Source organism: Alternaria novae-zelandiae (assembly GCF_023758075.1).
Source record: "Alternaria novae-zelandiae strain BMP 2774 chromosome Unknown scaffold_8, whole genome shotgun sequence".
Lineage (NCBI taxonomy): Eukaryota > Fungi > Ascomycota > Dothideomycetes > Pleosporales > Pleosporaceae > Alternaria > Alternaria novae-zelandiae.
In genome coordinates, this window is record NW_026056968.1 from 1,215,073 (window position 1) to 1,228,147 (window position 13,075).

At 52.1% G+C, this 13,075-nt stretch overlaps 5 protein-coding genes across 5 annotated transcripts; 4 read left to right on the forward strand and 1 right to left on the reverse strand.

Annotated features, from left to right (window-relative positions):
* Positions 1-197: 197 nt before the first annotated feature.
* On the forward strand, positions 198-2,166 carry J4E88_004845 (uncharacterized protein; the record flags this gene model as incomplete). Its single annotated transcript, XM_049398488.1, has 3 exons — positions 198-741; positions 788-1,842; positions 1,987-2,166. 3 exons carry the CDS (start codon positions 198-200, stop codon positions 2,164-2,166), a joined length of 1,779 nt encoding a protein of 592 aa, XP_049256049.1.
* Positions 2,167-3,641: 1,475 nt separating this feature from the next.
* On the forward strand, positions 3,642-6,354 carry J4E88_004846 (uncharacterized protein; the record flags this gene model as incomplete). Its single annotated transcript, XM_049398489.1, has 5 exons — positions 3,642-3,647; positions 3,688-3,776; positions 3,825-4,736; positions 4,785-5,454; positions 5,503-6,354. The coding sequence occupies 5 exons, from the start codon at positions 3,642-3,644 to the stop codon at positions 6,352-6,354; spliced, it is 2,529 nt and encodes an 842-aa protein (XP_049256050.1).
* A 42-nt stretch (positions 6,355-6,396) lies between these two features.
* J4E88_004847 (uncharacterized protein) lies at positions 6,397-8,583 on the reverse strand (the record flags this gene model as incomplete). Its single annotated transcript, XM_049398490.1, has 2 exons — positions 6,397-6,924; positions 6,985-8,583. 2 exons carry the CDS (start codon positions 8,581-8,583, stop codon positions 6,397-6,399), a joined length of 2,127 nt encoding a protein of 708 aa, XP_049256051.1.
* Positions 8,584-9,335: 752 nt separating this feature from the next.
* Positions 9,336-11,268, forward strand: J4E88_004848 (uncharacterized protein; the record flags this gene model as incomplete). Its single annotated transcript, XM_049398491.1, has 3 exons — positions 9,336-9,724; positions 10,106-10,449; positions 10,496-11,268. The coding sequence occupies 3 exons, from the start codon at positions 9,336-9,338 to the stop codon at positions 11,266-11,268; spliced, it is 1,506 nt and encodes a 501-aa protein (XP_049256052.1).
* Positions 11,269-11,691: 423 nt separating this feature from the next.
* J4E88_004849 (uncharacterized protein) lies at positions 11,692-12,959 on the forward strand (the record flags this gene model as incomplete). Its single annotated transcript, XM_049398492.1, has 4 exons — positions 11,692-11,695; positions 11,847-12,266; positions 12,321-12,790; positions 12,852-12,959. 4 exons carry the CDS (start codon positions 11,692-11,694, stop codon positions 12,957-12,959), a joined length of 1,002 nt encoding a protein of 333 aa, XP_049256053.1.
* Between the last annotated feature and the right edge of the window lie 116 nt (positions 12,960-13,075).

Sequence of the window (13,075 nt, forward strand, 5' to 3'; positions counted from 1 at the left end):
CGATACAGTGGTCGGGCTGCCTCGCTATCTTCTTCATGTTGATTGAGTAGCATCTTCAAGCTCTATCTACTGTCTTCGAGGCTGCATCTCAGCATACCCTATCGACTTTGTCCTTCTCGCTTTTCGGTTTATCTCTGTGATCACGTATCTGTCACTCTCCTTTGGGATAGCACCTACCAGTCTTAGCAACCGCCACGATGGGGGGCTCGGAGATGCCAAACGGACTGAACGTCAACGGCTACGGTCACAACTACGACTACCCACCATCGCATGTTGATGGACCCTACAGAACCCTGGATCAATACCATTCCAAGCCAGCCAAGCTGCGAGTGGCATGTGTTGGCGCGGGTGCATCAGGGCTGTGTCTAGCCTACAAGATGGAGAAGATGCTGGAGCCTGGATCCTGGGAGTTGACGTTGTTTGAGAAGAACGCACAGTTTGGCGGAACATGGTACGAGAACACCTATCCCGGCGTCGCATGCGATATTCCATCGCATGACTACAACTTCACCTGGGACCCGAACCCCGACTGGTCGACTTTCTTCGCAGCAGGGAAGGAGATCCAGGGGTATTTCGAGAACTTCGCCGAGAGACATGGAAGCAAGAAGTACATGCAGTTGAATAGCAGGATCGAGCAAGCCAACTGGAACGATGAGGATGGGTGCTACAGCCTTACCATCAGGAATCCCAAGACTGGCTCGATGAGGAAAGATTGGGCGCACGTCTTGGTGAACGGTTCAGGTGAGTGTTAGACCAGCGTCATATTTACACGCCTAACAGATGATAGGTATTCTGAACAACTGGAAATGGCCAGACATTGAAGGTCTTCACGACTTCAAGGGTCCCGTCCTCCATTCCGCGTGCTGGGATCACAGCGTCGACTTCACAAACATCAACGCCGCCGTCATCGGCGTTGGTTCGACCAGCGTCCAAATCGTACCATCCCTTCAAAAGGTCGTCAAGGGGTTGGAAGTATACATGCGGAGTCCGACATGGATATCGCCTCCGTTCGGCGCCGGCGCACTGAACGACGACCTCCAGAAGGGGCAAGATGTCGACCCTGGACAACGGCAGTACACTTTCACCGAAGCCGACATCAAGAAATTCAAGGAAGACCCGGAGTATCACTTGGAGTTCCGGAAGAAGATCGAAGCAGAGATCAACAGCTTGTTCGGGATGTACCAGCAGAACTCAGAACTCCAGAACCAGTTCAAAGATGTTATCACCAAAGAGATGCACCGCCGTATGGGGCCTGGCCACGAGAAGCTAAAAGAGTTCATAATCCCCAAGTGGTCCGTTGGCTGCCGGCGCATCTCGCCCGGAGACGGCTTCCTGGAGGCTTTAGTGCAAGACAACGTAACTCCAGTCTTCGACGGCATCGAACGAGTAGTTCCGGAAGGTATTAAGACTAAGGACGGTAAGATCCACAAACTCGACGCCATTGTCTGCGCCACTGGCTTCCAGGTCGCATTCCAACCCGCCTTCACGGTTCGCAACGGCTCCAACGTATCCATCAAAGAAGACTGGACCACCGGCCCGAACCTCTACATGGGTGTATCCGCTCCTCGATTCCCGAACTTCTACACTATTGTCGGACCTGGCGCGACATGGAGTAACGGCACGCTCTTGCCGTCGATCGAGACAACCGTAGAGTATAGCATCAAGTGCATGAAGAAGATGCAGAGCGAAGGCATCAAAGCTATGAGCGTGAAGCAGGACGCCCTAGATGAGATCTACGCGCATTTTGATGAGTTCCACAAGACGACAGTGTGGCAAGAAGAGTGCCGGAGTTGGTTCAAGAACGGGCAGATCAAGAACAGGATCTATCTGTGGCCTGGTGCCGTAAGTACCCTTCAGCTTTTACGTCGCGCTTCCTTGCATGTGTTACTGTCCCAATCAACGGTGGTGTCGCGCATACCCGACCTTATGCGCGCATCTCCTATCAACCCCGCACAAAGCTGTTCGCGACTGACTCATTCAATGCAGACGATACACTTCCTCAAAACCATCAAGACACCGCGCTGGGAAGACTACGACTATGTATACAGATACAAGAACCGGTTTGCTTTCTTGGGCAACGGCGATGTGAAGGCGACGGCAATGAAGGATATGCATGGCTTGAGCCCCTATATTCGCAACTGGGACCACGAATGGGACGTTGACTAAAGGCGGCTGAGCTGACATCTGTCGATGGGTCAGGCGTACCGTCGCTTGTTGGTACTGGATCTGGGCCCGGATTTCGGGTTGTTTTCTTTCCATTGGCATCCAAGCGTGCTGGGCGTTACCCGTCAGGGTTCATAATTTAAATTTTCTTTTTGACAGACTGCTACTCTCTGGTTCATGTGCATCGCGCATAGCATGCGTGCCCATCACTTCGGCAACCCCGAATGGTTTGAAAGAAAGTTAATATTGGTGACTTGCAGCTCCCACAGCCCTCAAGACCCCTCAATCGCGCACGGCTTCTGTCGCAGTTCGCTAGGTCCTGGCGTGCGTGTCAAACTATAGTGACTATGGCTAGTCTGATTGCGTCCATGGATGCAGGCGTCGGATGCTCGCTTCCTAGTCCCAATAAGAACGCCAAGAAGCAAACATCACGATGGTTACAAGCTCCGAGACTCCGCCACCCCAATCGCAAGCCTTGACCCCGCTCATCTCGACGTCTTTCGACTCATGTACCCCGGATTGAAGACTCACTCTGCCCTAACACGAATCGTGATTTCCCGACTACCGTCGCATAGGGACGACGCCACACTGCGCTATGGCCTGCAATTGGGCTTTGGGTGAATGCAGAGCAGCCCCAGACTCAGCTCAGATGCGAACTACTGACGCCATAGGTTCATGTGACGATGGCCTCGAAGCGACAGAGTGACTTGTTCCTCCAACCAAGCGATCCGCAATGCACTCCTACGTCAACTGTAGGCTTCTCCGCAAAGATCGGCTCAATGCCGGTTAACGAGCGTGTGGAGAGGGAAATTAAGCCATGCCGTAGGTTTGGCCTTGAGCACGGTGTTCTCGATTCTGCAAGCACTCGCTCTTCTGGGGTCATGATTCGTCAGATCCGGTACGCAGCTCGTTCCGAGCATGTCGAGCCGACAGCATTACTAGGTACATGTCATTCGGTTGCTGGATTTACGAAGAAGCTTGCCAAAAGCCAACGTGGTCGCATAGCTTGGAGGCGCCCAGTACAGTGAAACTGCGGGGCCCCACCTCCACGACTTGAAGGCCTAAACCTCTCCAAAATCTAGCGGTTAACGTTTAGGGCTAGATTAGGCCTGGGTCACTTCATGCTCGTGGAACTCGGAGTTCAGGCTTGACAGTCGTCCTCGCTGTCCGGTCTGCGACTCCTCTCCCCGCAACATTCACAACGCTTTGCGACATAGTAGTGTGATTCCCTGCTGACGTCTGTCTTCGAGACACCATCCCCCGTACATACCAAAAGCGACACCATCGATGGCCAACGAAAGATCGGCAGCACCTGATAACAACATGAGCGAACAGCGCTCACCGGAACCGGCCTCGAAAGCCGGCAGCAAGCAGGAGCAGAATACATCGGAGAAGGGCTCCACGAAAGGGAAGTCTTCAAAACCTCGACACAGGGCGTCAGTCGCTTGCGCGTCGTGCCGAGACCGCCGGATACGAGTATGTCTGTTCTATCTGCTTCCACGATACGTTTTGACAACTTTGCAGTGTGTAGTACCTCCCGGCGAGACAGAGTGTACACAGTGTAAACGATCAGGGGTGGAATGCGTCATCAAAAACGACGACGAACGACGACGGTATGTAATGTGTCTTTACTGACTGACACAAAGCTGACACATGTACAGACCTATCTCGAGGGCATACATGTGCTCTCTCACCGATCGCGTAGCACTACTAGAGACAATGCTGAAGGAGCGAGGCGAAGAGCTACCCCCAGCGAATCACCCTCCCAAAACCCGCCATAACCCTCAACCCGACGAAGAAGGTACATCACCCACCCAAAAAGCAAGCGAAACCCAAGCGCACAACAACGAAAACCATTCCAGTCCAGGCAGTCAACAAAGCCCACAAGATGACTATCCTGATTTCGAACAGCACGAGATGAACACGAATAGCCCTCGTTTCTCAAACGGTGATGCAGAAAGCGCGGGCTCGCCATCTATGCTACCACCTCCAAAGAAAGATGGCATGGTCAACCGTCTCCTCTCTACTCGTGGCCATCTTAGCTTTGATCAGTTGAACGGCCGCCTCCGCTACTTCGGTCCAACAACAAACTGCCATGTACATTCTGAGTCGGTCAACCCTTTCGGCGCAACACAAGAGATGAATGAACAGGCTCGACGCGCCGACAAGATCATCCGCTCTCTTCCACTGGAAACATACGATTATCTCATGGATCTGTTCTGGCAATGTTACAACCCAGTCATCCATGTTTTGCACCAAGATGCTTTCAACGAAGACCGCGAGATGGGCCATACACAGTTCTATTCTGGGTTTCTGCATGTCTGTGTTCTGGCCATGGGTTACCGTTTCGCAAACAAGGAAAGGCTCGACATCAGAAGAATCGGTTTACCGGGCATGGAGAGCACTTTACATCGCGAAGCAAAGTACATGCTTGATCATGAGCTGGAAAGGCCGGGTGGGATACCGAGCGTAGTTGCATTACTTCTGCTAGGCGACCTCGAGTGCGGCGTCGGTAGAGATAATCTGGGCTGGATGTACGGCGGGATGGCTGTGCGACTTGCTTTCGATATCGGGTATGTTCTACTGGAAGATGTCTCAGTGATATACTAACGTCTACATAGTCTCCATCTCGATACACGACTCTCAGGTCTCCCAGAACGCGAGGTCGAGATCCGCCAAATGACTCTTTGGGCATGCGTCATCTACGACAAATACTGGGCACTTTTCTTGGGCCGGCCGACCTCGATGAAGCCTTCCGATCTTGAAATATACAACTTGACAAAGCAGTTTGAGCGCCTTGGCACCTGTCGACCGGCTGGACTGGGGAAGAGCATGGAGACCATGATCTACGAAGCACTCCTCGATCTTATGGAGCTCGCAGGAAAGATCACCGAGAATATGGATCCGCATCGCTCGCAGCACGCTGCTTCCGACTCGCACACCGCCGTAGATCGAAATCAGTATATGCGCATGGCAGCGCTGGACCGCGAGTTCAGCAGTTGGTACGCTAGACTACCCGAGCAACTGCGCTGGACACCAGCCAACATTGCGACTGCTCCATTCTCGTTCTTCTTGTTGCATCAACAGTATCACGCCAGTCTGATCTTGCTACACCGACCGTTCGCCTTGTATGAAGACCAAGCGGGCAACGAGAGTGGCCCTGACGACCATTTCTCCGCGTTGAGTAGGACAGTATGCACTAAGCATGCTATTCGCGTAGCAAGGATATACTGGCAACATCGACAGCGATTCGATACGAAGCAAATATTCGTTACAGGCATGCAACACGCGGTATGTAACAGCTAAAACCTTTCATCTCTCGCTAACAATTTTCCGCAGGGCACAGCGGCGACCGCACTCGTAGCAGCGTTGGCGTTCATAAAAGACCCCACTTCCAGAGCCAACAACATGCAGTACCTCGAATGTCTATCAGCCGCGCTTTCCGACATGGCATCCACCTATCAACCTGCGGAACGGATGTCTACCGTACTCCGTGCGGTGATGGTAGAGCTACGCGGCGGCCCCGAGCCCCCCAACTCTTCGTTCAACTTGTACAAGCCCGCATCCTCGACAGTACCCGCGCGAAGAGGCAGCACAATAGATATGGACGCCGACATGAACGACAACCAGCAGTGGGCCAAGAAAAGGCAGACCAGCAGCGCAAGACCTAGAGCCGGTACAGGCGGAAACAGAAAGACGAGAACAATGAGTATGAGTACTACTATGAGCATGCCGTCTGATCAAGGGAGACATGGGCTCAGCATCAAAGCTCCTCCGCCACCCCGGTTCGACGACCCAATTCAAAACAACGATGGGTACGTATTGGTGACGCCACGTTCGGAACTCGGTAGTGTTGGCTGGCCCAGCATATCGGAACCTCCTGAGCTTTCTCACAACATGTCTACGCCCTCCACCACCCTTTCTTCTTCACACATGAACCGGAACTCTGGGGCCTGGATGGGCGCAGACTTTGATCCTCACGATCCGATTTCACAACTTGCTAATGCGCATTTCCCCGAGCTGAGCGCGTTTGATGATCTTGGTACGGGTGGTAGTGGTGGTGTTAGTGGCGGTGCGATTGATGGAGTGAATCTGGATTTCATGCCATTGGGGGATGGAAACGAGTGGAGTCTACCCAAAGAATGGAACGGGCCGAGTGATATGGATGGGTTGAGTGCTTTTGATATGTAGTGTGTGCTTGCGAGCCGCGAGTTTATCTGATAAGGAACTGTGTTAATCCTCCTTGATATCGATGACGGCATCTCTCCCCATACTACCGTTCTTCTCTTTACTATGGTCCGAGTGCTCGTCATCGGCTACAACAGTCCCCAATCGCGTCAGCCCACTTTCCCTCCCCTCTCCCATCCTCTCCACCATGCGCTGAATATGCGGATGCGACGGCGCAGGTCTCTGACTTGATCTCCTCCTTCCCATGCCCACCCCGACCCCCATAGGCATATGCTCTGCCCCCCTAAGTCGTAACCGCATACCCTCTTCCGTCGACATGGTCCTATCTACGCGTCTTGGGGGCTCCAAGTCTGTGTCATTCGGAATTTTCAATTGCGGCCTCGGTCGTAGCCATCGCCACAGTTCCTTTGTTTTCTGGGCCCATATGCTGTATCCGTACTTCGTCGAGAGGAAGCCGATTATGCTGAAGAAGGGTATGCAGATTGTCACCAAGACGATGGCGAATGGTGTGAAGTTTGCTGGACTTTCGGGCATGTTTGTCATGCCGAAAACGGAAGTTACAAATGTCAGAGGCTGTCGATCGGTCAATTATCTATTCTTCGAGAGCTTGTAGGGTTTGGCATATGCACTTACCATGAAGAATAGATTGACGATGGTCAAAACCTTAATGTTGTACCCCTGGTGCACGGTGACATCTGCTAGCTCAACAGACTTCCTCGACTCTTGGATGCTAGTACCAGAGAACAACTGCTCCTGCAATGTTTCAATCTCATGCCGTCTTTCATTATTTTCCGAGATGATGATCCTAAGCTCTTTCATTTCCCTTTCGAATTGAAGCCGCAACGTCCGCAAACGGCGCTTCCAGTGATCGTTGCGCGGCGACTCCTCGAAAAGCGGCCAGAGCGTCTTATTTTGGCCTTCCCAGATATCGTCGGTGAAACAGTCTTCGAAAGCGTCGATCATGGATTTAATGCTATTGTTGACGTTGCCCAAGGTTTGATGTGCGTAGAAATATCTGCGGATCCAGGTAAAGTCTTTGTCCTCGAAAAGTCGGGCTCGGCGCAACTCTTCGCTAAACAGGAAGCCCAGCGGTGGAGTGACTAAGTCGGTAATCCGCTTGTAAATCTCGTCGAATCGCTTCCTCGCGTCCCGATATTCCGTGAGTAGAGCATGAAGGAATGCTTCTGCACCGTTGAGATATTTGTGGCCAGTTTCGAAGGTGTATGGTGTTCCATTAGCTGGTGTCGACTTCCAGTCCGGAAAGCTCTCCAGCTGCAAGACTTGCCATGGCGACCAGACATCGTGCACCCATCCGAACTGTGTCTTCGCACGTCTTCCCCTATTACGGATGCGGCGTGGTTTATCGTCATAAAGAACGAGCGCAACGACAGCACTGCACCGCGAGAGTGGGATATGATGATCAGATTGACCCGTTATCTTATCCGCACGCTGCCATTGCATGGGTTGACAGTCATCTCCAACGATGGTATAGTATTCGAAGTTGAAGAAAAAGGTCCTTTGGTGTTTGGGATTCTGATTGAAGGCTCGGAACATATGCGCAGATGAAGCTTCTGTTTCGACTAGATGCCGGAATAGTTCGTCCATGTCAAAAGCATCATTCAGCGTCAGATGAAGTGCACCGAACAAAATTGGTGAAGGTTCTCGCGCTATGGTGATACGTCCAACCACTGTTTGGTCCGGCTGCTTGCCAACGTCCCTCAGCGCATGCCAAATCTCAGTTGCCCGGCTCATATTGTTTTCAGGACCGGTCACTTCAATCAGCTCAGGCAAACCGTTCGTTCCGACATTGTACACTTGGAAGTGCGAATAATGGCTCCGGTCATCTGCTGGCCCAGGCCCCATGTGGAAGAGATGAGATTGTTTGGTAAGCTTCGCGGGATCAGAGATGATCGATGCCAGAATCTCTCTGCCATGTTCAGTCCAGTTATGCGTCTTCAGATGCTCACGTAGATGTTCATGGTCGAACGAATGGGACGGTAATTCGTCCTGGACAAAGTAGTCGTCTTCTTCATCGCTGCTGTCGTCAGAAAGCGTCGAGGTATCGGCGAAGATAGCATCGCCTCCATGTCGTGTGGATGTGCGGCGAAGTTGTGAGGCGTCGGATGGTTTGAAGGTGTCGTTCGTTGCCGATAAGCTTTTCAGCAGCGCCTCATGGGAGCGCTGGAGCGACTCTAGCTGCTTCCGAAGATCGTCAATCTCAGTCGTTGCCATCTGTAGTGTTCAAAGCCGTGCGACCCGACATGCGAAAGCTGTTCTCGAAATCGAACTTCACAGAAGGTTCTGCTTATGTCGTGTAGGATTGTTAGGATCCGGCCCCCACACTAGCGCTGCAGGAAGCCCAGCCTTTCAATTCAGCATTCGAGTTTCCCATCCAATCTTCATCTATGCCAAGGTGGAGCTAGGGTGGAGCTGGGTCCAGAGCCGCGATCAGAAGAGGGGCCATTGGCCTAATGCGTAAATGCACACCGGTCGTATGAAGGAGTTATGAGGAAAATATGCAACACGCCTGCTTAGGTTCGCTCACCGCCCTTTTTCAATTGGACATGCTCATGTGGCGAGCCAGTTCAGATCGAGCAGTCGAGCACGAGGGCTGTCTCCAACAAAGTAACGATTATTCTGTGTCGCGAGTAGAGGCTCTTCGGGTAGCTCTGTTGCTTTGTTGAGATCTCGGGAGCGGGAGCAGAGCCGGCGCGACCGTCCGCATCACGTGACCACCACACATCTGACTTCTAGGCTTCTCAGTATAGTCACATTGTCGTCATTTTGCCCAGGTGAGCATTTGCGCATCTCGTAGACGACGCGACCTGACGCGACTTACTTTGCGTTTCGAGACGCGTCGGGCCACGATGTCGTTTTTCTTCGGTCGCGTCATCGGCGCTCGCTTATCGATTGCCAAATTTCCTTTGCCCGTGATCTTCGTGACACCAGCCCCCAACATTGCCCACGTGAATTGAGAGGGCATGATGCCTACCCTTTCCACTTTTCTTTCGGTATCGCTGCCTGTGATTCTGGCTGCTCTGATTTACCAGCTAGGGCTGCCGGCTTTCATCAGCGAATACATACCATCCACGTTGCTTCCAAATCTCTTCGTACCCACATACTGCTACAAGTCTGTCAGAACGCTTTCGTCGGAGTTTCCGCATGCCGAGTGCTTTACCATTCACGACGGCAAATTCTCCAGTGTCTTCGTAGACAATGCAGCCCCTGATGCGGTCAAGGAATCCCGCACAGGTTACGTGTACCCTGGTTTTTGGGATGGTCACGGTCACTTGGTCCAGTTTGGAGAATCTCTAGATTCAGTGAGCCTCTTTGGCGCCGATTCAATGGACGAGATCAAGAGGAGACTGTTGGAGTATAAGACAGTCCGTCCAGAAAAAGGAACTAGTGAACAGTGGCTACGGGGCGTCGGTTGGGACCAAGCTCATTTTGAAGGGAGGTGGCCAACTGCAGTACGTTGGACCTGATGAACGTAGACGCGCTGAAGTGACCGTGCTGATACTGACACTTCATCTAGGCAGATTTGGAGATAGATGAGAGATTCAAGGATCTTTATGTTATGCTTGATCGTGTTAGTTCTCCGTACGAAATGGGAGACACATATACTGACTTCGCGCAGGTTGATGTTCATTGCATCTGTGAGTCAGCCCTGGAAATCGAGCATGAGTTCAATCTAACTCAGTAATTTCATCTTAGGGGTATCTGAAAAGGTGCTTGATCTTCTTCCGTCATTCAGTATACCTCCCGGAGGCGAAGTGCCGGCAAAGGGTGTCTTCTGCGACAATGCCATGGATATCGTACTGGAGTATTACCCAAAGCCGACCCAAGCGCGCAAAACCGAGTTCATTAAGACTGCGATGGCAGAGTTAAACAAACATGGTATTGTCGGGATGCACGACGCCGGTGTAGTGCCGGCAGATTTGGAGCTATACGAAGAGCTCGCGAACGACCCGGACTGGACTGTGAGAGTCAATGCAATGATCGAATGCGACGTCCGGAACACGTTTTGTCCCGAGGCGGTCAGGAAAGTTTCGACTCCGAATGGCCGATTCCATGTGAACAGCGTCAAGCTTTTCGGAGGTTTGTATACACGGCCCACTCTCAACAAGTTACTTACAACGTGCAGATGGGGCTTTGGGCTCCTGGGGCTCAGCTATGATTGAGCCGTACAGCGACAAACCGGAGTCCTCCGGCTCTTTACTCGTCAACGCGACTACGCTGTCAAGTGTGACATATGATTGGGCCGTAAAGGCAGGGTACCAAGTTAATATTCATGCTATTGGGGATCTTGCTAACAGGCTTGCGGTTGACGCGTTTGAAGCGGCGTTGAAACGCTTGTGCCCCCACGCTAACCTCCGCGACTGTCAAGCTAAACGTCGTTTCCGCATCGAGCACGCCCAAATCATCCATCCAGATGACCAGCGCAGGATGTCAGAACTTGGTATCATTGCGTCAATACAGCCCACGCACGCGACCTCGGATATGGGTTATGCGGAGAGCAGGCTTGGCCAGCAACGAACAAAAGATGAGGCGTACCGAATGCGGTCGCTCTTACCACTTCGTCCAGTCCTCGGTAGCGACTTCCCAGTTGAACCCGCGAGTATCTTCGAGGGAATGTATGCGGCAATCACGCGACGAAGTCCACGTACAGGACTGGACCCTAGCGGTGGCAAGGCTGGCTGGTATCCCGAAGAGAGCCTCACTTTCGAACAAGCTTTAGAGGGTTTTACGGTGAACGCTGCATATGGTGCCTTCTTAGAAGGCAAAGCTGGTGTCATCGAAGCGGGGGCGTATGCTGACTGGGTTGTTGTCGACGAACAACTTGAATCGCTGGGCCCAGAAGCATTGAGGAAGGTGACAGTGAAAGAGACGTGGGTGGGCGGCAAGCGAGTCTATTGACGGCCCGGCCATGAAGATCTTGTTCGGTAGAGAGGTTGAGCGGCGAGATCTCCCTTCACCGGCCAACGCCTGACATCAGCTCGGCAAGCCATTGATGCAGCACAGTCGACTGGACGGCTCCGGCGGCCGTCAATCAAAAGTTTTCGAGAAAATTCGAGCGGTAGGCTTCCGGCAAGAGAGGGGTTATTGATCTGCATACTGCCGCCAGGGTTTGAGGCTGCGGGTCATAATGTGTCCCTGCCATCTGAATCACGTCTATAGGTGTGCCTTCAACTCTTTATGCCCAACATGCATTTAACCCCACACGTTTGTACTACATTAAGCGTAGATCCCGCTTGTATGTCGGGCCATCCCTAGCACAACTCACTATCCCACACGACCATCAGGGTACTCAGCCAACCAGACAGACGCCATTACCGCTCAATGCGTTTGACACATGGCAAATGCGAGAAAGAGTTTTCCTAGTCTACACATGCACGCTCGTGTTGATGATTCTCCCGGGCACAGCTGACAATCGCAGTAGCGTATAAAACTTTGCTAAACTGATTGCATCTTGATCACACACTCAAATACAGCAGTACTACCTGACAACAGAAACAACAAAGAAAACGTATACTCGTACCTCATCATGACGACCATCGAACGTAAGCCCACTGCGGAACTATCCAAACCTACTACCCCTGTCGGGTCCCTTACCGTCACACCCCCAATCACACCGAATGCGACCAGTACCGCGGCGCATCAGCTAGTTTTCGAGATCAGGGACATATACACGGTACTCAACGAACTATCGTCATTAGCGCCGTCGGACCAAGTCAACTCTCTCCTCACACGACTCGTAAACCTCTGCGTCGTACCTTACAGCGCAGAATTTACATCGTATTTTTTCCGCATACCTGCCGTAGAGAGTCTTTGCTCCAATTTGCGACCGTTATGTTCAGAAGCCGAGGGAGAGTTGGAGAAGTTCTGGGCAAAGCGCATGCTCAACGACATCAGCGGTAAGTGCAGCGCAATCACGCATCACACTTAACTACAAGTCTAACTTTCTTTAGGTACAATCACAACACCTGAGGACATTCTGACAACTTTCCCTTACCACCAAAATTACGTCGATCTCTCCCGCTTGGAATGTTCTACCATAGAAGCGTTCCTCCCCAGCCCACCGTCCAAGATCGCTTTCATCGGCTCCGGTCCATTACCTCTGACCTCCCTTTGTTTCCTGGACCGCTACCCTAACGCGCAAGTGCATAACGTGGATCGCGATGCCTCTGCGCTTCAAGTCAGCGAATCGTTATGTAAGCGGTTAGGCTATGGCAAGCGCATGAGTTTCGCTTGTGAAGACATTACCGAGGTTTCGTCAAACGCCGAATGGCAATCGTGCCAGGTCGTCTTCCTTGCTGCGCTGGTTGGTACAGATACGTACACGAAGCTCAACATACTCAAAAGCATGGTGAAGAAGCTGATGCCGGGTACATTGGTGGTGGCGAGGAGCGCACAGGGGATGCGAAGTGTGTTGTATCCGGTATGTTCGCACCGACTTCCAGCGCAGTCGTGTCAGGCAGTAGTCACTAATGAAAATACAGATACTGGAACTGTCAGAAGAACTCCAATCCATCGATCTCGAAATCCTCGCCGAAGTACATCCGTGGACTAAAGTCGTTAATTCTGTCATCGTTTTACGCGTGAAATGAACACGAATGTGGTTCATCGGTACAAGTCAGCTTGGGGTACATATTTGCTTGTTTTCGCAACTCATACAGTGTATGTGCATAGTTGGCGGCGTATGCGTCACTTCTCCACAACGATA